The following is a 24,874-nucleotide window of genomic DNA, read 5'->3' on the forward strand; positions in this document are numbered from 1 at the left end:
GTTCAAACAGCTTAAACTTAAATTCATCGATGGGTAACACCAACTCCATTGGCCATTGGCCATTATGCCTGAGGGAGTCAGCCAATCAAATGGCCAGAACCCCACTTTAACTTGACATTTGATCAGGAGTGTTTTATTGAGAGCCTTCTTTCAGGTGAAAGATGATTGTGGGGAATTACAGGGGTCCTAAGCCAATGACAGCGCGAAACGACCACTTTCACTGAAAGTGGGAGGAACGATATAGATGTAGGACGTTTTCTCATGAGTTGAGTCGAGATAGCATTCGGTGGCTCAGTTACGTGACGTCACTGTGTTGCTAGCTGCTGAGCGATGGCCACATGGCCTTGCGATGTAGCATAGCTCAGCACTGTCCGGCCGCCCTTATCCTTTAAGTCGACAACGGCTCGGTCCTCTACTAGTAACTTAACAATAGCCTCATGGCCTCTCTCAGCGGCCCACGAGAGCGGTGTCCGGCCCTCTTCATCTCGAGCATCAACATCGACTTTCTCCGTGCCGAGGAGTAACTTAACAATAGCCTTATGACCTCTCTCAGTGGCCTGCAAGAGCGGCGTCTGACCCTCCTCATCTCGAGTATCAACATCGACTTTCTCCGTGTCAAGGAGTAGCCTAACAATAGGCTCATGGCCACTCCAAGCGGCCCACGAGAGCGGTGTTAGACCTGACTTATCTCGAGCATCAACATCGACTTCCTTTTCTCTATCAAGAAGCAACTTGGCGACAGACTCATGGCCTTCATCGGCGGCCCACAAGAACGGTGTTCGGCCCTCCCCATCTCGAGCATCAATATCGACTTTTCCCGTGTCGAGGAGTAGCTTAACAATAGCCTCATGGCCGCTCCAAGCGGCCCACGAGAGCGGTGTTCGACCCTCCTCATCTCGAGCATCAACATTGACATTTTCCATGCCAAGTAGAAGCTTGACAGTCGCCGCATTTCCTTTCATTGCTGCATACGACAATGCGGTCCGACCGTATATATCTCGATGATTTATGGGGTTACTAACGCTCAGTATTTGCACGCCATCGTTGATCCCCAGGTATGCCGTTAAGTGCAGCCCAGTCATTTTCTTGGCACAAATTCATCAAATTGCCAGCCCTGAAAACAAGCGTAGTTTCTATGCAACAGTGACTGTATGTATGCCTCGAACTTTGTTCCGGAGCCAAGAAAATCAATAACCTCTTGGCATAGACTTGGAACCTGACGAGCGTGATCGCCCCAGTGGTGTGCAGAGTAGTGATAGAACGGATACAATCTCATCCGCTCGTCAATTTCTTGATGCGTCCCACACAATCCGCTCCCAAAAACTTCAAATGATAAGTAGGTTACGCAGGTCGTGATAATATTAGATTCCGCGTTCGGAAAAAACTCGTTCTGTTTGTCATTAAAATATTGCTGCGTCGTGTAGTGGACAAGCCGAATGATGTCACTTTCTTTGTCCACAGTTACCAGTCCAGCACATACAGAGACAATGTCTTCGATAGGAGTTAGGTCTCCATGGTCAAACTCAGACTTTCCCGCCTTTGTTCCGAGGGCATGTTGAAGTTCTGACGTAGTAAGCTGTCTCTTCGCAAACGTAATCCAAGACAGGACCTTGAACGCAAGTTCCTTCTTTCCTGCCATCTGTTCGTTGATTCTCTCCATGACTCGTCGGTACGCATGATCTAGGACTTGAACATCCTGATCTTGGCTTGACCCTTGGCCCTGCTCCTGGAAGGTTCTCATTGCGCTTCGGATATCGTTTGGTGTCAGTTTGTCGGCAAGCAAACCGAGGTAAAGCTGTGCCAAGAGAAACCTACGAATCGTTAGTGGCTACGCTACGTTTCCTATCAGATGAGAACGCACATTCCATCGACAGCTTCTGAGATACCCGTCGTAATCTCTGCTTGTAGCTGCGGGTCCTCCTGAACGATAGATGGTAGGTCTTGTACATGGTTTTCGAGGTATCTCGCCACATCTTCGGTGCTTGCACGAATCTCCAGTGACACGCTGGCCCCAAAACGGTCAATAATCTCCGGAATGAACCTCGATGTCGCAAGAATGTTTGCCCCGTGCCTTTTCTGAAGGTCGAAAAGTTCCGAGAGGAACCTCGCCCGGCAACTATTAGATGCTTGGCATTCGTCAAGCGCGTCAACAATGATGAATACTCTCGAATGCATCGCCACCACGGACTGAAGGAATCCTACGATTTCGTCGAGGAATGGCCGCGTTCGTTTGGCCTTGTGCTGATCATAGAGACTTTTGACGCTGTCTAGTATGGAAGGCTGGCATGGAGTCAACTGCTTCAAGACGCTCGCCAGCAAGTGGTCAATGCTCTGCTCGTTCTGGCGCCGGAAGTTGCAGTAGATGTATGCCATGCCGGTCTTCGAGTCATGACGAAATCTTGAGTCGAGGTAATCAACCACGATTGAGGTTAGGATTGTTTTTCCAGCCCCTGGGATGCCTGGACAAAACAAGGTCTGTTTGCTTGTGGCCAGCCAGCCCTGGAACTCCGTCGATGCAAGGAGCCATTGACCGGTTCCCGGCTGTTGCCTTCCCAGATAGTCACTTTGCTGAAGTCCGTAGTCGACTGGAGTGAGCCAGTTAAGAATCTCCTTGTGCTCCTGCGTCTGTTGATGACGGATGATTGTGTCAGCCTTCCGGGACGTAGCTGAGACTGCATCTTGTAAACCTGTTAAGGAGAGAACATATTAGCGGTCGCGGTATCAAAATCAAGCACGAAAGGAGTCATATATGTCGAGAACTTCATTTGATTTGTTGGTCATTGCAATTACTTGCAAACTAGCTGAACTGACCTGAGATGACTTCGCTGATCTTCTTCTCCACCTCGACCTTGTTTTGCGGGATCTGACGCAAAAGATCTTTCGCATACGCAGCTGCCACCATAGCCGCGAAGCCTTGCCATTCCTTATTCTTGTGGGAATCCGCGTAGTCACATATACCGCGGATAATTAGGCAAGGGAAGTGATTCATCAGGCCTGCCGCCTCCATCTCGAAGCAAAGGACGCCCTTTTCCGCTGCTAACTTGTTTCGTATAAGGGCATCCCTCATCAGTTGATTGGCACTAGCAATCAGTCCGTAGTGGATAGCTGGGTTGTCGTCTTCCTCGTTCCGTTCGGTCCGTGGCAGTATATGTGATGGGTCGTCGCCGCATACTACACTACAGCCTTCGGACGAGTTTGAAAGGTGTGCAATATCAGATCGGTACAGTCTGTCGCTGCTAGCAGGTGGGCAGGAGTACTTCTTTCGCTTTTTGATCTTCTTTAATGCCATGTCCACGTCCTCATTGAACCGGTGGCCTTCCAATTCGTACTTGGCCTTGAGGGCACTAACTGCTGTCCGCAGTACTGTCGGTGGTTGGTCTAAGAACTCTGTTTCTTGGAAAGACTGATTCTGGATTGTCTTGCCAAAATCATATTGAAACACCCCGCCTTTCCCCTCGCCTCTGCTACTGACCACAATGTCGCCGAGACGTATGTCACGATTTGGACTTGGCGCACCACCGCCGATACCGACCAAGAGTCCGATGCGAATATTCGGGAAGCTATGGAGCATGTCTCTTGCGACGGTCGCAGCAACGGTCGTACCGTACTCTCCATCGGGGAAGACAGCAATCACAATGTTATGGTTTCCGATCCTGCCCAAAGCATAATTGTTGTTATCGTTCTGGGCCACTTCTGGAGGGTCTTTGTGTTTTTCGTCGAGGAAAGCCTGAGCAGCAACGAACTCGACGGTGAGGGCGCAGATCCAGCCAACCGTGTAGTCCTGGTTGTTCGCCATGATTCATAATAGAACTCCACTAGAAAATAATGTGCTTATTGAGAGGGATTGATCAGTTATATAATAAGTAACGGCTCTCGAACCGGGGACTTGGAATACAAAGAAAAGTCAAGAAGTGAACCAGAGCAATGTAAATTCGTATACAGAAGAAAACACGTTCCCACCAGGCTACATGATTGAAGGGGTGTCGTGAAATAAGCGCCTCCCCTTGTGATGTTGCCGCAAGCTGAGCATCTTCCACGCATGATTGGTGATAGGCGTCCACGTCACAACCATAGCCGCCATAACCAACGGCCGAATACGAGGGCTGAAGCCCAACCTGCAGATGCTCCGACACGAAAGTGGTGCATTCAATATTGCTATTTCAATCAGGTTGACCAACCAGCATGCCCTGATCGTTGGTTTTTATCATTGCAAGGGCTTAATGCGGCACCTGATCCAGTGTGATGGTGACACGTTAGTTAGCGATTGTAGTCCTGTTTCCTCCGCTCCCAGCTAGCCGAACCATACCTAACTGTGGCAGTTAGCTGCAACGACCGAACTGTAGCAAAACTATATCGATGCGATGTAAGTAATAGCAGCTTTTGCTCTTTGACCTTTGTCCGAGGTTATTTTAAGACATCTATCCTTCCGCCTGTGCCTCGAAAGTCAAGCACATCTGCCGACACGAACGGCCAGGCTAGCGAAGCGTTTCCATTGAGTGCAGTCCAAGAAGATCTACCACGGGGCGGGCCGATCCTGACTAAAAGCATCTAGCATTGAGGGGCGGAGCTGGATGGGCTGCTTATCATGACTCCTCAGCTCCCCCCACTTAACTCTTGGTGTCCGGTCAGGTCATCATTGACGCCTAGTATTCGAGCTTGTTGCCTCTCTTAGTCCTACATATTCTATTACCCCACCCTTCTCGGCGGCTAATCATCGACGGAATGGATAGCTTCCGAGCCTTACACAGCATCATTCAGTGATGACTGCAGTGGTCCAGGTAGTCGCGGCCTCTTATTTGTTATTTGTGAGGAATGAGAATACGTAGCCATTCCCTTTTCCATTTACGCCGGCAGGACCATGCAGCTAATAGTAAACGGCCATGGCGGCTTTTTGTCTACTTCCTTCCGTTGCACCTTGAATAACGACTGGGTGCCAACAGTGCTGGGTATGGCTATCGCTCATGCCTGCAGTATGACGCGCGGTACACTGTCGTGGATCAGCTGTAAAATGTGCTCCTGCTCGCCAACTAGTTCCGTCAACTGCCTCATGGCATCTGGATCCAAACCCTGTAAATGATCGGCCCACCCTACGCGCTCTAACCACGTCTTGGCGTCTGTCTGTATCGGCGGCTTTAATGCACTTTCTATCCTTCCGCTCGAACTGCTGCTGCTTTTGCTGCATAACATGCATCGCCCGCTCCATCATGGCTGCCTCGTCGGTCGTCTGGCTAACTGGTGCCCTGAAACCGACCTCAAACCAACCGCTGGTCGGCTATAATTAGGTCGTTGAACGAACAGGAGCGGGTCAGTTGTCGGCGGCTTCAGCCACATTAATAACCCTTTTGGGCTCTCACCCATGCCTGCGATATCCTGGACGTGTTTGACAATCTCTCTCCTGGCTGTTGCTTTGATACATACGCCGCAGATAAGCATGCGCCGCATTTTTCCCTCTTACATCTAACTTTTTATCTGATCAATTAATTCTCAACAACCAAAGATGTCAAACCCAGTTACTGAAGCTAGAACCCTTCTTGCCCTTCAAACAATTCAAAATAATCCAAAATTAAGCATCCGACGCGCTGCATCTATCTACCTATCAGATTGATGAGCGGCGGCTACGTCGCCGCCGCAATGGCATCCGAGCTCGCAGCGATTGGACTCCAAAGCAACGGAAACTATCTGATCTGGAGGAACAAACTATAGTTCAGTTTATCCTTGACCTAGATGCGCGAGGGTTTCCCCCCCGGATGCTTGGTGCTGAAGAAATGGCAAATCGGCTGCTTGCTGACCGCAATGCATCACCAGTCGGCAAGCGGTGGGCTATCAATTTCGTCAAGCGACAACCAGACCTCAAGACGCGTTTTCAGCGGAGATATGACAATCAGAGAGCCAGTTGTGAAGATCCGACTGTTATCCGTGATTGGTTCAGGCTCGTACAGAATACAATCGCAAAGTATGGTATCCGATCAGATGATATCTATAACTTTGATGAGACTGGCTTTATGATGGGTATGACTGTGGAGAATATTCGGCATCTGTTTTATCTTCTCTACCAGATCCTGTCGATGCTCTGGCTGTATATCGCGATGTCGTGTTCTCAAATGCGTAGCAACCTCATCGACTACAGAGGCGAACCTACAAACCTGGCACACGAGAAGGCGGTATGTAGAGAGAAGAACGTAGGGATAAATTGCACTGTATGGTTCAGATTGCAAGTTTGAAGCCGTCATAGTAATTGTTATAGTGACTGGGTCCTTAATAGTAAGATCTAAATGATGATTATGTTTCGATCAATAATGAGACCATTTAGTAGTATGATATACCTGTTGAACAGGTGCTGGGGCCTCACGTGCAAGCAGGGATACTTTAAGATTACAGCCGAAATGGTAAAACCTCTAAGGGGTAGATTTCAACAGAACACAACATGAATACACCAATTCACATCAATGAACCGAATACGCGTAATGTCTAACAATACCCCCTATAGCACTTTACGCGAAAGGACGCTTCGTGTTCTGGGATAAACCCCTGTTCTGATCAGCACTACTATTCCCGTATATAGAACAATGTTAAATCAACTCTACATCCTGGCAATAATCAACCCTACTAGGTTTAAAGTGGGTCAATAAAATCAACTCTAGTAGAGTTGATTTTGGACTGTAGTACTAGGAGGACTTTTAACTCTTCAATGTCGTACTTGTCTGCCAAGGTAAACATTGCCGCATGAATCAATAGAACGGGAATCGTGTCTGTGCCTGTATCTTCTTCCTCGGATTCTTCAGTGTAGTCACTAGTATAGAAGAACTCCACCATCCGTCGTACCATAGACAGGGAATGAGAGTCTAGGCTATATGATCGGGTAGATGCCTCCTAGAACAATGTTTCAGTTATTACGATAATGCCACGGAGAAGCGCATGATACCTTCAATTTTCCAGTGCATGCCGCGTGAAATACTGGGGAATGGCTGCAAATGATCACCCTGTGAACAGGTATGATATGCCCTTCGCAAGTGAATTCAAAGCCGGTAAATTCGCCATTCTCCCACGCCCTGTCGAGCGAGTTAGGATTTCTCGTGTTCAGGAGACCAGAAGTATGGTTGTACCTCACAATGTGCTTCGCAGCCCTCGTAGAAATCATTGCAGTATGGCTTGAAGTTACAGTCTAATCAAACAGAACGAATTCCGATCCGTGGCAAAGGTCACACCGCCGATGGGTGACCTGCACCAGCTCTTGCTTACATTGGCGATCTACTACTATTTATGGTCATCCTTTCATGCTTGGCTTAGCCCTGCAGTTTCCGAAACTACCGAGAGAAGCGAGATGAGATGATTTGTGAGGCTTGGAAGTTTGCGATCGGCAAACGATTACCTATTGGATATTCGAAAATTTAACTCCCTTTCAGAAGGAGACTTAAAGCCAAAAGCTTCTTATACATGCAGCATATCGTCAATTTTATGTAATAACCCTAGACTTAGCGCGCAGAAATATTACCATGAATCGATAAGACTACTTGGATCATTTAATCCAGGATGCCCTACACTAGAATCATTTTCATAATGAAGCCTAGTAGTACCTGCTTGCTCGAGATGATTGCACAAAGTAGGATGTAGCGTAAGCAGATAGACAAGGAATGGGGGTTTGTTAGATGAATGGCATGCTGTATGAAAAGGTCCTACCCCCGACCCCAAAAAAAGAAAAAAGAGAGAGAGAGAGAGAAAATACCAATGACGAATTGCTACCTCAAGCTGCATTTTCATGTAGATTTGACATAAATTCTTCGATTAACTCCTAAGCCTAAGTGACGATGGCAAGATCCGTTGTAGCAATGAATTCATTTCAGTCAGAGCTATTGCTCACAACTTCGTTGTGTTCGTTCGATACGGTTCAAAACAGTGGTGGTAGCCAGAAATTATAGAATGAAGTGCTTGGTCACTGATGTAACACATAGTGGTGCCGGAAGGCGTAAAACGCCCCTTGCAATGGATGGGACCTCCCAAACCAATGCTGGTTGCTTATGTGACATTGCGTCATTAGGTCTGGTTGTAGGTTAGGAGATGTTACATGGGCTGGCGACGATGTGGGCGCCTTGAATATAGCAGGTCCATTTCAAATATGGTTTCCCCTTTCAAGCCTCTTTGCACGTTCCACGTCACAGTGTCAGCCACCTCGTAAAGCATCCAGTCAGTGGCGCTGCTCCTTGAAAGAGAGGGCCGCGATATCTACGTCTTGTAAGAGTGTAGACCAGACCAAAGAAACACCTTACAGCTGGACTGTGCGGCTTGAAAGATCTCGGTAAAAGCGCCTTTCATTCAATCAAGTGCCATCATTGGCAAGACAGAGAGACACAGGGTTAAAATAAAATATTACAAAAATGAGAGAGGCGCAAGGTAAGACGTCTGGTGTCAAAGAGTGCTTCTGTATTTGGCTAGGACATGTGGGTCGTTACTTGATTAACCTCCGTATGTCTGCTAGGCTAATACGGGGTGTTCGTTAGGTTTAGGCAAAAAGGGTGATGTAAGTTAATTTTCTAATACTCGAGTGTCAAGAAAGAAAACAGGACGGAGTAGTACTGTACTGACTTGGTTGGTTGCCGGTGGTCAGGAGGGAATATGAATGTGGGAACAGAAAATGGAGGAGTGGAAGGGTACACGGACACCTGCCTTTGGAGTTGGGAGCAAGGAAGGGCAGAAAAGGGTCTAAATTTAGCCGCATTAGAATGAAATCCAGAGTCAATTCTTGAAGCTCTTCAGTCTCTTACTAAGGCAGTAAAGAGAAATATGCTTATTAAAGGCTGAGAACCTGTCAGGAGGGTATTGAGGCCTCTGGAGATGAGTAAGGTAATTAATTTCAATTGATTAGATAATTTGTTGCGTTTTTATTATAATCTATCTTATGACAGCTGAGATTTTTGTTTCGCTCGTTTGTCTGTTTCATTCGATTATCGTGTATGTTAGTAAAGTTTATAAATTGCAAATAAATATGTTTTATATACTTAGGAGTGACTTGCGATAGTAAGCCAAGCTTACCCGTGAGCCATGAGTCGGATCGTAAGACTTGAGCCTGAACTCTTATTGGCTTACGGCACGCGCCGTATCTTCCCTAAGACATAGCCTGATTGGTGAACAAATGTGGAGTACGGGTAACGTAACCGCCGGGGGTCGTAACACCCGCCATGGTTGGGCATTCAATTTCCTACTCAAACACCTCAACTTCACTCTTTAACTGCCACTACTTCCTAACAATTATGTCAATCACGCGCATTCAAATTGACCCCGACGGTGACACTCTAGTCATCCTTGGAGTTAAGCAGGACCTCCTCTGCCTGACTCCCCGGAATCACGCATCGAGAAACACTTTTCAATGCTCAAAGAAGCATCTTACATTTGCATCGCGTCGTGCTGCGAAGCTATTCTCAACTAACTTCAAAGAAGCTTCAAGAGAGGCAGATGGGCTTTATCATTGGAATTTCGGGGGCATCTTTGACGCTGAAGCTTTTGAGCTGGTCTTAAAGATCATCCATGGGAAAACCCGTGGAATCCCCCAGGATGTTGAATTAGATCTTCTGGCAGGAATTGCTTCCATTGTTGATGATCTGTAATGTTACGATGCCCTTTCATTCTTCAGCCAGAAGTGGCTTTTGGAGTGTGGCTGGACATACACTCTCCCACGAAGCGTAAATAAGACACTGGCTCAACTTACCCTCGTCTCGTTTGCCTTTGAGGACGCGGCGCTCCTCCAAAGCTCCACCCAGATAGCTATTCGATGTAGTAGCGATACTTTGCCTACATTCGAACTACCAATCTGTGCAGATATTACTAGTAAGTTGGTCTGTGAGAATACATGACTTGGGCTTACGAAGACAGATCATGTTGAAGACTGCAAAGAGAATACAGGAATAAGGTCAACCGACAGAAACGCGACGCGTTTCGTGTTTTAGGTTTTCTGATTTCATTAGTGCGGTACGAGAAACGCAGTGCGCTTCCATTGGGGAAAATATGGGGCGAAAATACTAGACGGTCATTGGTCAAAAACAGGAAACGCAATGCGTTTCTGATGATAATTCTTGATAGGGTACGCGACAATTACGAGGACACAACGATTAAGAATAGAAGAGTAGGCGTTCGAATTAACTCCTGTTCGGGTTGTATGACATAGGGCATGTAGCTCTTGGAAAAAAGAGTGATTGCTAGTTGCCCGCCGTAATAGGATGGATCTTGATGTTGGATGCTGGTAGTGGATGTGCAAGAGTTCCAGACTGTCGGGATTTGGCGAAGTGTCTGATGAGCCCATGGTGCTTGCTATGCCACCAAATAAATTGTTTTTCTTCCTTGTCCTTCCGCGAGAATATTGTTGCTCCGCAACGTTTGATTTGTTTCTGCTACGTCCGCAGCCGGCAACGAAGTTAAATACACATGGGAATGAATTAATGACCGACTCTATGGAAAGAGGAGGGCCACGGGAAAACCACATCTGTCCTTGGGAAATCATAGAAGAAACATAATCCCACAAGCCAGCGCTTGATGAAAAGTTGAGGTTGATCATTGGGAGACTTATCCCGCAACGACAACCACTTAACTTCGAGTGACACGTGGTGATCTAGATCATTAGTACCACGCTTTTGGAAACCGCGTTGCAGAGGTCTCGAGGCGGTGAAAGCAAACTCTGGTCTTCTGTCTCTCTTGCTGTAATTGTTGCACCTGTACGGTTTGCCTTTGATGTCGGTATTTTTAGTAACATCGGCGTCCCAGATAAATATAGCAGAGCATGGGTTTTCGTTTGTCTGGGGGTTCCAAATTCGCCCTAATCGGAGTAGCTTGCCTTTCTCGATCGCCGCAACCAGCTCTTCCGCCATAATACGCATATACCACCTAGAAAACGTCTCATTCTCAAAATTTTCATCCGGCGCGGTGTGACCATTGTTCAGAAACCTTTCAATATGCATAGCAAGTGTTGTCTCATGCAAGCGCCTCAGTTCACCAGCAAGGTGAGTAAGGCGTCGTTGTTCGTCCTCGGCAACAGAGTAAGGCTTTTTCTTCGCCTCGGGCAATGGAAGACGAAATCTTGAGGTATCAATGATTCTACCCAGTTTCCAAAGATGACCTTTTGTCTTGATGCCAATTGGCGTGAATTCAACGCCAACAAACCGACATCCTTTATTGAAAGTGAGATCGCGCTGGCTCTCGGGAGCACAAAACCCTTTGAATGCTTGCTCTTCCAAGAACTGGGACAGGGTCTTTTCAAGCATGGAGGAACGATCCTCTCGGGACTCATTCAAAAGAATCTCTCCATTAAGGATACACATCGCTAGTATCGATATACTGAGGCTCTTTGGTTCTTTCATGTGCTTATGATCCATTCGGATGTCGTATTGGCAACAATTAGCGATGATTGCCAACTTATCCCAAGCGTCGCGTAGTCTTCGTCTTTGGATGTCAGCAATGACTTTTGGAGTCATAGGCATTGTTCTGTCTAATAACAGTGTATATTTCCCTGCCACTCCCAGGATATGTTTCGTATGATGTGATACGTCGTCCCGTTGTGTTGATTCGTCCTGGACCGCACGGCAAAATTTGGTGCTGGCTTTGCTGAAGCAGACGGCTTTGATACAGAGTTCATTAGGAACATTTGAGAAAATCTTATAGTCCCGTTTCTTTGCTTCTAAGAATTGAGGGTGTCGGATGAGAAGCGTCATATCTGGCCGTCCCCGATAGTCTTCTTGGAATGTCCAGGCCCTGGTCCACCAACGATCTTCCGTTATCCTACTCAGTAAACTCAATGCTTGCAGAACCTCGTAATGGTTTGTTTGCTTCAGTTCCTTGACAAGCTTTCCGGTAAGTATTTTATACAATAAATCAAGTTCATACTCCCACTCGATTGGCCTTCCGAGCAAGGCCACAGGGTGCTTGCTCAGACTGTAGACCAGATCCATAGTCTCAATTGCGCGCTGTTTCTCCTTGCATCTGTTATGGGTACATATACCCTTTGTCTTGCAGGTCCTTTGCTTGACACAATGTCTGTCGATCCAAAGTCTGTGAAGACCCTTTGCTCGCATGAACAAAAACACACGGTCAAAAACGCAGTCTCGAACCGGCGATGGCAAGAATCGGGGGTGTTGATCTCTAGTTTGAACCTTGTATTTGCCCTTCTCTGGGTTTTCGTGGTCAGAGTTGTCCCAAGTGTAAGACAGAGCGACATAGTCTTGATTCTTGAAGGCATTAATCTTGTGGCGTATCAGTCTAGTTCCCTCACTGGAGTTCTCATCAATTGAGAGACACTCTAATTCTCTGATAAACTTCAAACATTTCTCCTGGAGCAATGTGCTTCCCCCAATCTCGACGAGAAGTGAGGCAATTGACTTTCCATGATATTTGACAATGTTGCTTAGAGGGAGGTTAGAGTCGTCGTTCATTGTATTGGGAAATTAAAGTTCGGAGGAACCTATGAGCAACGTCAATAACAAATGCTGAAGATACGTTCTGTTGTCTGTCATCTGAAGTATTTGAGCTGAGGCACCAGCGACGTAGGCGTCGTCATTGCTGCCTAATTCGAGATCAGCTTTATTTACCCCGCACCGGGTTTTCTGGGCTTGATTGGTGAATGTGAGACTTGCTTGTCAGCCATTGGGTGAGAAGTTACGCTGGTTGTAAGATGTCACCGCGCTTGCCGACGCCAGCGGTAACTGCCAAGGTCTTGGCCAATATTTTTTTGCTAACGAGTTGATGGTGATAGTGAGCTGCCAGTTGTAAATGGCAGTCATTTTGAGCATGTGAATTTCAATAGACAACGTTCATGTATGTTGTTGTTTAGGTCTGTAGTCAAGCTGTTGTACTTGACAAGGGTCAGCCGACGGAAACGCGGCGCATTTCGCGTTCTCGGTTTACAGGCCCAAATGGAAATGCGGCGCATTTCCAGAGGGGAAATTCGAGGTAGGAAAATGGAGACTCTGATTGGTGCAAAAGTGGAAATGCGGCGCATTTCTGGTCTACATGCTTGATTAGGCTGTCGACGCAAACAATAATTGTCAGGGTGAAATCCTAGTGGGTAGAAGGTATAGTTGCTCCCGTAAAACTCCCCAGCCACCCGGTTACGGTCGGCAAGTAGACACACAGGAGGACCTGGTCTTCCTTCTGCATCGGGATCCTTATTTGCTGCGGTACAATTGACGTCAACAGCCAGGGCGTAGGAGACGTGGCTGATGTTGTCGAGGTTGTACTTCGCTTCAAGGGCTTCACGCAATCGCATCAGACCAGGACTGTACAACGCATCATATTCCCTCTGATCCTCTGATGCTGACGACGGAGGCAGACTGGATGGTGAGACGTCCGGTGTTTGCCTTTGACGGATGTCGTCGTTGTCCTCAGCACCTGTGCCTACTGACTGCTGATGAGGATCGGTCTGCCCATTGTCTTCATTCCCCTCATCTTGTAGCCGTGTCCCGGTGGGCTGGCTCATAGAACTGTTTTCAGACTCGTCCATCCACTCGAGAAACCTCCACTCCCGCTCATTGTCACCATTGTCGTCGTCGCCGTTGTACCCGTTCGCGTCGACTTCATCCTCACGGCCTCGATGATCCACGTCGGTACCCCCGGGGCTGAAGTTGGAAGGTGATCGGGGGGCGATGTTATCTGGCCCGTTTGTCGCAAATAGGCCGTCGTCATCCTCTATTTCGACGTCATATCGGCGATGCATCTCTCCATCGTGGTCCCATACTTGCTGCATTGTCTGCAAGCTACTCTGTTCATCGTCACCCTCATCGCTCTCATCACTCGGCTCGTCAGAGTAGGCTGATCTGATGACGGATTCTTCTTCGAGGTTGGCTATGCCTTCGTTGACCTCTATGTTGATGTTGGCACCATAGTCGTACGCATGGAAAGCAGGTTGATGATAGGCCCAGAAAGCATCGCCTTGAGCAGAAAACCTCTCGAGGAACCCCGTCCAGCCATCCATGAATAGTGTCTGGAATATGACCCACTTGTCAAAGGCTATCATCTGCGTCTCCTTGCCCCAGAGAGTCCATCTCGGCTCAACTCCTTCGCCAAGGAGCTCGCCTCGGAGGAAGATGTCCTTGATGTACGACGCAAGCATCAGAGCACGACCCTGCACAATAGCAGTCCTTGTATGTGTTGTATCGTGTCGCCGGCGGGGGTTGTTGGCACCAGCAGCTCTCTGACTTGGATGCATGACGATAAACCAGGCTTCCCTGGTGGCGCCGGTAGCTATGCGAAAGGTGCGGCCAGTCAGGTCGAAATCGATGCCCTGCACATGCTTGGCGCTGTACGTGGCGTTCCACTGTCGAAATGATATGGTGATGTTATCGAAGAAGTGGCTAGACCGACAGATCGGCCGACGAGGCAGACCGACGACGCTGACGAAATCGAGTCGAAAGACGGGATAATAATCGTCCTCCTCGCTCGCAGGCCTCGACCCTGTCTTCTTGCTGCCATAGTCAAGGACAACTCGGCGTTGTAGGAGGTCAAGAGCACGTGTCCCGTCGAAAGCTTCGTCGTTCGTCTCGGCGATGAACTCATCGGCTAACACGATGTGTCAGTTAGGCAAAGCAGGGAAGGAAAGTTGAGAACCCAGCAGGGCCTCTTCGCTCAAGCCCTATGCGAAGAACAGGAAGGGGAGGGGAGGAAGGGGTCGGAAACAGGTCGCTGCTGTTGCACGCTCTCATGCTCTTCGATCAAGGTAGTACCGTACCATACATCCAAGGCAAGTTCACAAACAGCCCTGTCGTTGATCTGAGCACGAAAATCGGTGATCTCTTTAGCCATGAGCGCATGTTCGTCCATCAACAATAACATTTATTCGTATGCACTTGTAGCAATCGGATCTGATGATGGAACCGTACCAATATCATCAAGGAAATATCGTTTATACCATGGCCAATAGGTCTGTAGGCTCCACGTCTTTAAAAATTCAAGGAATGCAGAGACTTTATGCACGCCGAACGCAGTATTTGTGCGCCCAATTGGTTCATAAAGCCAAAGTTGCTGATTCGATTAGCCTGACAACTCAAACTCCCCTGCGAAGGCGCCAAAACTTACCGTTCGTGTAGATTCCCTTCCCTCCTCATTGACAAACTCTGGAGATGTCGCGACGTATATCCAGTCATGACCTTGAATCACTATGCCGTGCAAAGCGCCCAGTTCCCTAAGGCCTTTGTTGGCGTAATCCTTCCTCGACAGTCCGCAGGCTTGTTTCCCTGGCCATGTTCGGCTCAGTAGTGAACGCAGCATGACCCAGTGAGCTGATTGCCAAACGCTGATTTGTAGGATTGCACCATCGAAATCATTCCCGGGTCTCTTAGTCTCCAGACTTACTGTCGTTGGGCGTACGCGCAAAGGTCCGTAGGAGGTATGGCTGATACTCATTTCGGGAAGCGACTTTACAAGGGTTTCGATCCTTGGTTTATAGGAGGGATCGCAACTCGGGTCAATAAAGAAGCAAAAGTCTACTCTTTTCTCCGCTGTACGGGGAGGTAGATAGTCGCGAATGATGGGGGCAGTGGTACTAGAAACCACTGTCAGCAACGTGAATGAAGATTGCTTGGAATGTCGGACTAAACTTACCAGAGTGTGAAATCGACAAGGCGGCTGGAGCCAGATCTCCGCAAAACCTTTTTTAGTAAATATTGGTGTACCTCTACATTCCAAACACCCTCGTCATGGTCCATCTTGAAGCATCTCTCAGCATCAGCCAAGATTTCATCAACATCTTCCGGTGATAAATGGCTTCCAACATCCCTATCCGTGGCGAAAGCCCTATCATCTAGATCATTCACGTCCAGTAGGGATGTAAATCTGCTCCTGTCTAAGGTTGATGCAAAGACGTGTTTGCCCCGTTCCAGGCGCTGAATCGTCTTGAGCGCATCGACAATTGGTTGCGGAAGGTTAGGAGTATTGGGACCGTTTAGTTGTTGTCGCTGGACACCGTGCTCTACTAAGCTTAGGTTCGAGAGTTTGCGGCGCGAGGATGATGCGCGGGATGAAGCTTGAGAGCTGGATCTCAGACTTGCTGATCTGATGCTGGCAGATGACTTGGTCGGCGAGGGTGACGGAGATGGTGCTGGTCTTGAAGGCATCAATAGTGCTCTCGGTGTTGTTTCAGCATCTACGTCCTCGATCCCATCGTCGTCATCGGTGCTGGCTGTTTTTCTCTTCTTGGTCCTCTCTGGAGTCAAGTCACTCATTTCATCAGGCTCAGGACTTGGATATGCCCGCTTGCCCGTAGTTTTGGGGTCTGTGGTATTTTGGATGTCCTTATTCAGGTCGACTGCATTAATCCAGTTTTGAATAAATGTAGGGTCTCTCATGGCGAAGTTTGTCGCATCTCGTAGTGGATTGTGCTGTTGATGTTGTGAAGTGGATTGAAAAAGTTGGCCCCGCCATGATGTGACTCTAAATTACTCCAGCAACCAAAAATAGCTGACATAATATTCTTATTCGATCACATCACCAATCACAGCAAGCCCATGGATGCGCCCTGAAGCTGCCTGCAAGAAATAAAGTTCTCCCCTACAACTGATGAATTTTATTATCTCTCTTTTTATCATAGATACGTCCTTTGCTTGTGTCTTTCTCCAGTTATTTCTTTTTCTGTCTTTCCGTCTCGCGGTCAGCTACATGGTTGGCACGGGCTTTCTTTGAAGAAGCACGGCGCGTTTCGTGTTCTTAACTTTGAGGCAAAATGGAAATGCATTTCTGGGTGGGATTTTGGTGGCAAGAGTATGGCAATTCTGGTTGGTACAGAGGTAAGGACGCGTCGTTCACACGCATGTGACGCGGGTGCAGATCATCAATCGAAATGGAAATAGATTAGTCGCTATGGTATGGATTGAAAGGGAATAAACCGGAGATAGACAGGCACCTACGAAGTGAGCAGGGGTACGTGACAATTAAGGGTACACGACAATTAGGAATAGAAGAGTAGGGGTTTTCGAGGGAGCAGCTAACTAAGCATTTCAATTTTCAGAAACGCAAACTTCAAGAGATGCCAATTTCCTCATCGCTGCGAGGACCGTTACAGCAAGGATCGTTAAGAGCAAACTTGCCTGCACGTCTTGGTGCATCTAATGCACATTTCCTCAAGAGAAATCAGTTCTAAATCCCACTCCCACTTGGGCTCAAGTATACTCCACGGGCTCGTTGCAGGATTATATCGATTAGACGACAGTGGTCTCATTGTAAATGGCGTAGCGGCTATCTACGCTGGCAGTAAGGCGCAGGATCTCGTACTTTATGCCAGCTTCTCACGTGCCTTTCTACATTTGCTTTTCGCGGTGCGCCATCTCTAGCCAGTTTATACGTACATCCTGGGAAGTTACAATACCATCGAGTTGAGCCATGCTGTTCCTTTGTATGACGATCGCGATCTTTCCTTAGGGCAAAGCTTGCGTTGCAACCTGCCACATTGCATTTGAATGGTCTTGTATGTGTCTTGAGATGAGCCCTTTTAAAATATGTCAGCTTTGATGTTGTCAGGAAATTGCAAGATTAGGAACTCACGTGTACTTCTTTCTGGTCGCAAGGAGGGTCAAACACTCTGGGCACGGAAGAACGTTGGAAGCAGCTGAGCCATCTTGATTATCGTCATTTATCAGGGGGTCCTGGTCTTCAGGAGCATATTCTGGCCGTGAATCTTCTCCGCCTTGCGCGCTCTGTCCAGCAGGCTGTGTAGTACTTGAACATCCCCAATCAAATGGAGGTAAAGGGCCCTCGTTTCCGGACTGGGTCCAGCGGGGGTCAATGAACTGGGGAGGTCGGCTTTCGCGATCGTGATAGTGATAGTGATTTAGAAATGATGACCTCTCTAGTTCAGGTAGCCCTGTTTGGTCCTGACTAGAAATAGAAACCCCTACCTGGGCTTGAAACTGGTGATATCCGAACCTACTGAAACAGGGCTAACAGATTGAAGAGAGAATGCAACGGCCCTACAAGTTATTAAGGAGCGTAAGGAGTTGGCCAAGGAAGTGGATGCAATGAATGACTGCGGAAGCACCGCCAGGGTCAACCGTGAAGGAGGAAAAAGAGAAAGAGACATTTTTAGCTCACCTACGAAGCTTATATACGTCAATCATGGGGAGCTGGATTACCGCGAATCAGAAACCTCGGATTAACTTAATAGTTCCCGATTGGCCAAAGTGCCTGGCTAGGCCTCAAAATCTGCAGGATGATGATTGTTGCGTCAGGCGGATCGGGCCAATCATGTTGGGCCCCCGGAGGCGACTCATGGTTGAATTTCGAAGAACGGCATTAGCCATAGAAAAACATAAATGAGAGAGGATTTCCTTCTACAGTTCACAAGATCGACAGTACTTAAAAATTCTCACAAAAGTTTCCATACTTTTACAACACCATCCCCAGCCAAAATGTCTTTGGTCTTCTGTTGTGATGCCGTTGAGCCTTATCGCCCTCAATATCTCTCACACCAAGCCAAGTTCAACAAATTCATGTCATGGGCCTCGTTTCCTAGATTATCCACCCCGGAGAATGGCGACGGAGCTAGTCATGATCTTATTCAACTCAGCCCGTCGTATGCAGTCCAGCTTGTTCAACAGGTTAACTACGGTCCTCTTGAATCCAAGAGATACTTTATCCCAACCGATGGTACGGAGAGTGACTTCGTCGAGGTCATTGAGAATGACCTGATCCAAGCCAACTTCCAAAAGGTAAACACGTAAGTCCACCCTTCCTACTTGTCTAGCTTCATAGAAGATTCTACGTTGCGTTGCTAAAATCTGAGCAAGGTACAAGAACTACAAGTGCCAAGACCATAACAAGTTCTTCGAGGTCAACATCTACCAGAAGGATCCGATTAACAAGCACCACTGGCGGGTCAACATTGCCCGTCCAGCAGATTCTATTGATCTTTGAGAAATGCAGGGTATAGCACGCTTTGAGATGTAATGTAATGATTGATGCTAGTGCCGAAGCTTTACAATAAAAACAAGTCGGTTAAGCGCCTTCTTGAGCTGCTAACCTTTTCTATTTCTTATTTGAAACATACTCAAGAATGCACACCAGAAACCCGTCATGTTTCCGATTTCTGATCCCTGCTGAGTCGAATGACTTAGCCAGTTATTTATTATTGCAAGAGCTAATAAGAGCTATTAAGATATAATTGTGCCTGACAGACAATGTTTGGAGTAGTTGAAGCTAAACCCTACGTCGAGTTCCAGCAAGCGTAGGCGTTGGGGGTGACTTGGCGTCTTACCTCCGGAGATTGACATGGGCATACCCCAATGTCGTCACTGCCAGAGTCGTGTTTCTAGCACGACGATTATAGGGCTGAACCCTTAATCACTTGGGAAGCTGGTCAGTGAGATGTGATAGATGGAAACAGTAATCACGAACACGGAACTGAGCCTTTGTCACTCATTCGGCATCATTGTGGAAAAAGTTACACTTGAAGGAGAGAAAATGCAGTTCGCATAGTCACTCATTCGGCGAAGGATCGGGGGCCCTCAATGAAACTTATTCGAACCCATCCAATCTTGACTCCCAAGGCTCGTTTGATAGTCCTAGACAATAGGATCCCTTGAACCTATACTAGGCCACGTTGTAGCGGGCTGCGTCGGCCGATCCCCTATCAACATGTAACTGATACATTCTACCAAAGTAAAAGCGAGAATGCCCCCAGGAGCTCAGTGGCTAAGCGAGGTGAGCATGAGCAGGGGAAACTCATTTCCTAATACCCATCCATACAAAAGCATATCCTGCCCATCATAGGCTATCATATCCACAATGTTGAGAACACCTAAGAAACGCGGGCGACCTCGAAAATACGACACGCCAGAGGACAAGGCTAAGCAAGATATCGTCGCCAAGCGCGCTAAAAGACGGCTTCAAAAGCAACCAACGCACGGCGACATCAGATTTCAAATCTATATTTCTCCACAGACAGAAGCTTTGCCGCCTACACCCTCACAAGGCATCGAGTCATATAAAGCAAACCTTTTGGGTGATGCTTCAGAGTCAGATAGCTCGTTAAATCGCGCCGAGTCACCCGTCTCGTCAATTGACGCGGTCGTAGCCGGAGGTGAACAGTCCCCGCAATCGATAGCGGGGAACGACCTAGCGTCACCGTGCCTACAGCATCTTAGTAACACGTCAGGATCGCATACGGTAACGGTATCATTCTCGACTTCGCAGGAAGGCGCAGCAGAGATTGTATTGCCCTCAAGCCCTAACGGGATCCCGTGTAATCGTATGAGTCACGCTGCCGGAGACGATGACATATGCGTAGATTCAGACTGTGAGCTATGCCATACCAGCAATATATCAAGTCCTCATGAGGCTGGATGCATAGTAGATTTATTATACGAGAAAGGAGACGTTACGACAAGTTCATATATAGCATTTGAAGATGACTTGGGTAGGCTACGAAATGATAGAAACACGAGACAACACGAAGAAGAAGCTGCAGAAGGAGCAACGTCTGATCTCGAATCTCAGCCTGAAAATGCCTGGGAACCTGATTCAAGTTCTGAATCGGACGTCTCAGATATGCGAAGCGAGGTGGAGATCGGCGATGAAGACGAACGCATCAGCGTCTCGCTGGAATCAGATGTCCACTCGGCCAAGTGTTTCTTGGAAAGAAACTGGGGATATACTTGTGACTGCGAAGAAGAGGCAGAAGAAAACGAAGTAGAACACACTGAAAACAACGAGCCGCCAGTACATGGCCTACTGGATATGGCCGACTACTGGCGGGGCCTTGCAGTACCAGACTCAATCGGTCGCGCCTCGCCTCATGCTGAAACAGGTGAAAGCGACGATGGTCAGCTGGACTGGTACTCGATCTTGAGCGGTGGGAACAACCGTCCAAAACTCGACATTCAGATGTCAGAGAGAAGCTTCTCCGAGGTCCAGCGCACTTGGGACGTGGATAGTATCATTTCCTGGGCTACCTGCTTGTCCGTCAATCGTGGGCTATACATATCCTACCATTCACCACCTACCAGGAACTTGGCAAGCAACTTGCATGTTTACCATCAGGGAACGCCCTTGCATATTATCTCTCACCTACGTCTGGGCAGCGGACGGCAGTCGCCTCAGTTCGGAGTTTATGTCTTCTTTCCCGGGATCTCTCACGTCTGTCAAACGACCACATATCTGACCAAAAAGGAAAGACGGATGTGGATCGACGAACTCCTTCTACCCGCCATCCGCCACTACTGCCCACCTGACGTGATTCAACACCATCCTCGTTCTTTTGACGATATGGAGAGCAAGGCATATAGCCGTCAGAGGGAAGCTTGTAGCGGAATGGTCCGCAGTAAGATGGACATGCACCATTATCTCCCGCAAGAGTACTTACAGCAGATATGGCATTACATGGAACAACGCGCTGAGCGGTCTGACCTTGCCATGTTTCGCGGAATGTTCATCGTCTTGAGTGCGAAAATCATCAAACTGGAGGCAAAATCGACAACGTTACAGCAATGTCGTGCCAAGATCGTTGAACACCTTCATCACGTTTTGGACTGGTCTAAAGTCGATTTATCGAATACCTGGATAGATGTTGGCATCGAAGATACGGCAACCTCGGAAAAGTGTACATTTTTGCATAAAAGTAAGTGTTTGGAATCATGGATTCGTTCAATGAAGTATAGCGACAATAAACCGTTGGCATCATCAGAACATTTCAACTCGTGTCTGACTAGCCAAGCTGGAAGCGCTAGGGTCGAGACCCGTCGCTCACATCCACTGCGCAACGGGAGCATCGCTTACGCTCAACGGTATAATGTGAACAAGGATCTTTTCTGGACAGCGGCGAAACAGGACAGCGCACTATTCAGTGAGCCCAATCTGGAGGGACTGACATGCCCACCTTCGTTACTCGATGCTTGGATCGTAGCTGCTCGACAATATCGTAATGCCGGGTTAGCAACATCCGATAAATCTGCACCCAAACTCAAGCGGCTTCGCAAAGTCTTTCAAGCTATGAAAGCTCGAATAGGGTTCGCACTAGACAGTTCTGCGAACACGAGCTTCGGTGTTCGAGAAGAGTATCGAATTTCTTGGGAATTGTTTACAGTCCTGAACCCTGTCGCTTCGAGCTTACACGGCCAACATCGTTCGTTCTGGGTATTGCCAACTGCTCATGTCAACAGGTTTATGCGTTGGGAGTTCAACCGTTGGCTTTCTGCAATCGAATTTGTTAAATCTCGAGCAAGTCGTCGAGATGCTAATTGGGAAGATCATCAGCGAAACATGATCATGGTCACTTATCCTTCTGGAAGTCGGCCAAATGGTGGCTTTCGTGACCATCAAGGATTAGACGATAGGGACCAGTTGATCGGTTGGTTGTACATCGATTGAAGTGCTTTAGCCACTCAAGACCCGTCTCGTTACCCGTCCAGCCATTTTGGGTTGTGGCAATAGCCTAAGTGGCCGGGAGGTTGCTTTCTCGGTACCAATTGGCAAGGTGATATTGGCCTGCAACCACGATGAATGGATCGATTGCCTGACCTTCTGCATTAATCACTTGAATCGCTGTAACCCATTCTCGGTTTCCAGGCTGGACTGATTTTGGGTTTCCACGCCTCTCCTAGCTGGTAACCACTATACCGCTTGATATGACGCCCATCATAAAGCCGGTCTCATCAAAGTTCCAGATATCATCTAATCGGATGCCGTACTTTGCGATTGTGTTCTATACGAGCCTGAACCAATTGCAAATAGCAATTAGATCTTCGCATTTGGCCCTCTAATAGTCATATCTCCTCTAAAAACGCGTCTTGAGCTCTTGTTGCCGCTTAATAAAATTGATAGCCCAGCGCTTGCCAACTGGTAATGCGTTGCAGTCAGCAAGCAGTCGATTTGCCATTTCTTCAACATTACAGTGCTGGAAAGGAAATCCTTGCGAATCTAGGTCAAGGATATACTAAACTATAATTTGTTCCTCCAGATCATTCAGTTTCCGTGAGTTTGGAATACAATCGCTGCGAGCTGGAAGGCCACAGTATCGGCCATAGAGGGTATCAAAGTGGACGTCATAAATAAATGCGGCTCGTCGCAGACTTAACTTTGGGTCTACCTGATAGGCCTGAAGTGCAAGAAGCACATTAGCCTTAGTATTAGATTGCAACATATTTTATAGTTGAAAATTAATTGATCAGATAGGGAGTTGTAAGGTTGAGGGATTTTTGTTGGTTTCGCTTATCGTGTACGTTATCCTTAATGTAATAAATCGATATATCTAACTAAATTGTATTTTATAGATAAAAAGTTAGGGGTATAATGAATCCATTTAAGTTAAATGGATTCAATATATCTATTTATTAGTGCGTTTTTTTTATATGGAAGTTCAAATGGATTTAATATCGAATCCGCCGTGCAGCTAGGATAGGATAGGTAGGGGCCTAGTTATCAAAATAGGCAGGATCTCGGTGCAAAGGTGGGGCTACCAGCTGTTTGATTGGCGGCTGGGAATTGTTGGATACGCGAGTAGGATTCATGTCCAATTAAAATGAGGTTAATTTTCACACTTGAGGGTCAATCTAGTCCCCAAAAGCTCGTTCTTCTTGTTCTGTCTCTGTTCTGTTCTTCGAGGTGTTTTCCCCGGTGAATTGAACTATTCCATAACAGGAAATGTAATGCTCCACCTGTAGTCAACTTCAACAGTATGCAGCGACAGTAATACAGATCTCAAAATAATGAGACTTTATTTTCATTAGCTTCCTCAGACAGTAAATCATATGTTAGAACTGTATTGGACCATGAAAATTAGTTGTGGCCTTGAAAACCTACATCCTTATTGTTCGTCCCGCTTTCACTGAAAGAGGAAACCCCTGTCGTTTGTGGAAGTACCTCTTACGGCATAGTTGGTGTTGAACAGGTGCTGGGGTCTCACGTGCAAGCAGGGATACTTTAAGATTACAGCCGAAATGGTAAAACCTCTAAGGGGTAGATTTCAACTGAACACAACATGAATACACCAATTCACATCAATGAACCGAATACACGTAATGTTTGACAATTAAGAGTCTCAATTGCATCTCAGCGACCCGCGCACCCAAATGCATACGACTTTCGGTTCATTCTATCACTATGTCGGCCAAACACGCCGAGAGGACCATTAGATACGCGTCTCCGGAGGATTGGGACTCCTGGTCCAACGAATTCAAGAAACTGGCGCACGCCTACGACCTGTGGCAGTATATTGATCCGACCGATCGTATCCGATGGCCTCAGCGACCAGAACTTCCAGAAATCCGAGACTACCCCAGACAAGCAGATCCGGACGATCCCGATAGTGGCACAATGACGCCCGGCTCAGATTACGTACCGCCCCGGCGAATCGGAGAGTTGACGTCTGAAGGAAGAGCGGAATACGAGCATGATATCAGGATCTACTCTCTGAAAGAAACGGCGTATAGAGAGACGAAGAAACAGGAGCAGAAGCTGGTCGAGTTTGTCCTCAAGACGGTCTCGGCCACGTATCAGAAAACATCCTGCGTCACGGGAGACCGATTAGACAAGTGGTATCAGGAGCTACGAAGATCTGGAGTGGTATACAACGAACGCCTTCGACCCGAAGCGCGCGACAAGTACCACAAAGCCGTACATACAGCCCCGAAGATCAACAAACTCAACGAGTGGGTCACGGAGTGGGAGACGACCATGGCCGAAGCGATCAGCAAGAAAGTCCCTGATGCTCTTGACGCACAATGCTGGGCAGAAGACCTGAATCGAGCAATGTACCATGTTCTCCCCAGCTGGGCATCTACTTTCCGACAACACCGACGTCCTCAAATCCTCAATAATTCCCTCAACTATCGAGAGGTCGCTGCCGACATTCGATACGAAGCCAAAATGGCCAACGCTAGCGGAAGGCCGTCAGGAATCAAGAGAGGCGCATTCGCAG

General features: G+C 47.6%; 7 protein-coding genes across 7 annotated transcripts; 3 read left to right on the top strand and 4 right to left on the bottom strand.

The window, feature by feature from the left end:
* Positions 1-1,272: 1,272 nt before the first annotated feature.
* On the bottom strand, positions 1,273-3,933 carry BKA55DRAFT_743047 (nucleoside phosphorylase domain-containing protein; the record flags this gene model as incomplete). Its single annotated transcript, XM_046201533.1, has 4 exons — positions 2,812-3,933; positions 1,862-2,687; positions 1,481-1,811; positions 1,273-1,323 (listed from the first exon to the last, which is right to left on the bottom strand). Exons 1-4 carry the CDS (start codon positions 3,794-3,796, stop codon positions 1,273-1,275), a joined length of 2,193 nt encoding a protein of 730 aa, XP_046043426.1. The 5' UTR covers positions 3,797-3,933.
* A 2,679-nt stretch (positions 3,934-6,612) lies between these two features.
* On the bottom strand, positions 6,613-7,138 carry BKA55DRAFT_525312 (uncharacterized protein; the record flags this gene model as incomplete). Its single annotated transcript, XM_046188754.1, has 2 exons — positions 6,613-6,870; positions 6,923-7,138. The coding sequence occupies 2 exons, from the start codon at positions 7,136-7,138 to the stop codon at positions 6,613-6,615; spliced, it is 474 nt and encodes a 157-aa protein (XP_046043427.1).
* Positions 7,139-9,188: 2,050 nt separating this feature from the next.
* Positions 9,189-10,042, top strand: BKA55DRAFT_680264 (uncharacterized protein). The gene is made up of 2 exons (XM_046198211.1): positions 9,189-9,819; positions 9,865-10,042. The coding sequence occupies exon 1, from the start codon at positions 9,246-9,248 to the stop codon at positions 9,597-9,599; it is 354 nt and encodes a 117-aa protein (XP_046043428.1). The 5' UTR covers positions 9,189-9,245; the 3' UTR covers positions 9,600-9,819; positions 9,865-10,042.
* On the bottom strand, positions 10,031-12,202 carry BKA55DRAFT_582232 (uncharacterized protein). The gene has a single exon (XM_046194106.1). The coding sequence runs from the start codon at positions 12,051-12,053 to the stop codon at positions 10,425-10,427; it is 1,629 nt and encodes a 542-aa protein (XP_046043429.1). The 5' UTR covers positions 12,054-12,202; the 3' UTR covers positions 10,031-10,424.
* A 322-nt stretch (positions 12,203-12,524) lies between these two features.
* BKA55DRAFT_197471 (uncharacterized protein) lies at positions 12,525-16,366 on the bottom strand. The gene is made up of 5 exons (XM_046185097.1): positions 15,574-16,366; positions 15,049-15,514; positions 14,853-14,994; positions 12,608-14,532; positions 12,525-12,537 (listed from the first exon to the last, which is right to left on the bottom strand). The coding sequence occupies exons 1-4, from the start codon at positions 16,314-16,316 to the stop codon at positions 12,755-12,757; spliced, it is 3,129 nt and encodes a 1,042-aa protein (XP_046043430.1). The 5' UTR covers positions 16,317-16,366; the 3' UTR covers positions 12,525-12,537; positions 12,608-12,754.
* A 1,915-nt stretch (positions 16,367-18,281) lies between these two features.
* On the top strand, positions 18,282-18,885 carry BKA55DRAFT_743051 (uncharacterized protein). The gene is made up of 2 exons (XM_046201534.1): positions 18,282-18,679; positions 18,750-18,885. Exons 1-2 carry the CDS (start codon positions 18,372-18,374, stop codon positions 18,874-18,876), a joined length of 435 nt encoding a protein of 144 aa, XP_046043431.1. The 5' UTR covers positions 18,282-18,371; the 3' UTR covers positions 18,877-18,885.
* A 1,326-nt stretch (positions 18,886-20,211) lies between these two features.
* BKA55DRAFT_714563 (uncharacterized protein) lies at positions 20,212-22,326 on the top strand (the record flags this gene model as incomplete). Its single annotated transcript, XM_046200867.1, has 2 exons — positions 20,212-21,965; positions 22,119-22,326. 2 exons carry the CDS (start codon positions 20,212-20,214, stop codon positions 22,324-22,326), a joined length of 1,962 nt encoding a protein of 653 aa, XP_046043432.1.
* Positions 22,327-24,874: the final 2,548 nt, after the last annotated feature.

This window comes from Fusarium redolens (genome assembly GCF_020744475.1).
Source record: "Fusarium redolens strain MPI-CAGE-AT-0023 chromosome Unknown BKA55scaffold_21, whole genome shotgun sequence".
In the NCBI taxonomy this organism is placed as follows: Eukaryota; Fungi; Ascomycota; class Sordariomycetes; order Hypocreales; family Nectriaceae; genus Fusarium; species Fusarium redolens.

What these genes read in the sequence shown, in the direction of transcription:
- BKA55DRAFT_680264 (XM_046198211.1), top strand. Translation starts at nt 9,246, where the DNA reads ATGTCAATCACGCGCATTCAAATTGACCCCGACGGTGACACTCTAGTC.
- BKA55DRAFT_582232 (XM_046194106.1), bottom strand. Translation starts at nt 12,053, where the DNA reads ATGCGAGCAAAGGGTCTTCACAGACTTTGGATCGACAGACATTGTGTC.
- BKA55DRAFT_197471 (XM_046185097.1), bottom strand. Translation starts at nt 16,316, where the DNA reads ATGAGAGACCCTACATTTATTCAAAACTGGATTAATGCAGTCGACCTG. An exon ending in CTTGTCGATTTCACACTCTG is followed by an intron (nt 15,515 to 15,573) that starts GTAAGTTTAGTC and finishes AGTGGTTTCTAG; the next exon opens with TACCACTGCCCCCATCATTC. An exon ending in GAAGGGAATCTACACGAACG is followed by an intron (nt 14,995 to 15,048) that starts GTAAGTTTTGGC and finishes TAATCGAATCAG; the next exon opens with CAACTTTGGCTTTATGAACC.
- BKA55DRAFT_743051 (XM_046201534.1), top strand. Translation starts at nt 18,372, where the DNA reads ATGTCTTTGGTCTTCTGTTGTGATGCCGTTGAGCCTTATCGCCCTCAA. An exon ending in AACTTCCAAAAGGTAAACAC is followed by an intron (nt 18,680 to 18,749) that starts GTAAGTCCACCC and finishes AATCTGAGCAAG; the next exon opens with GTACAAGAACTACAAGTGCC.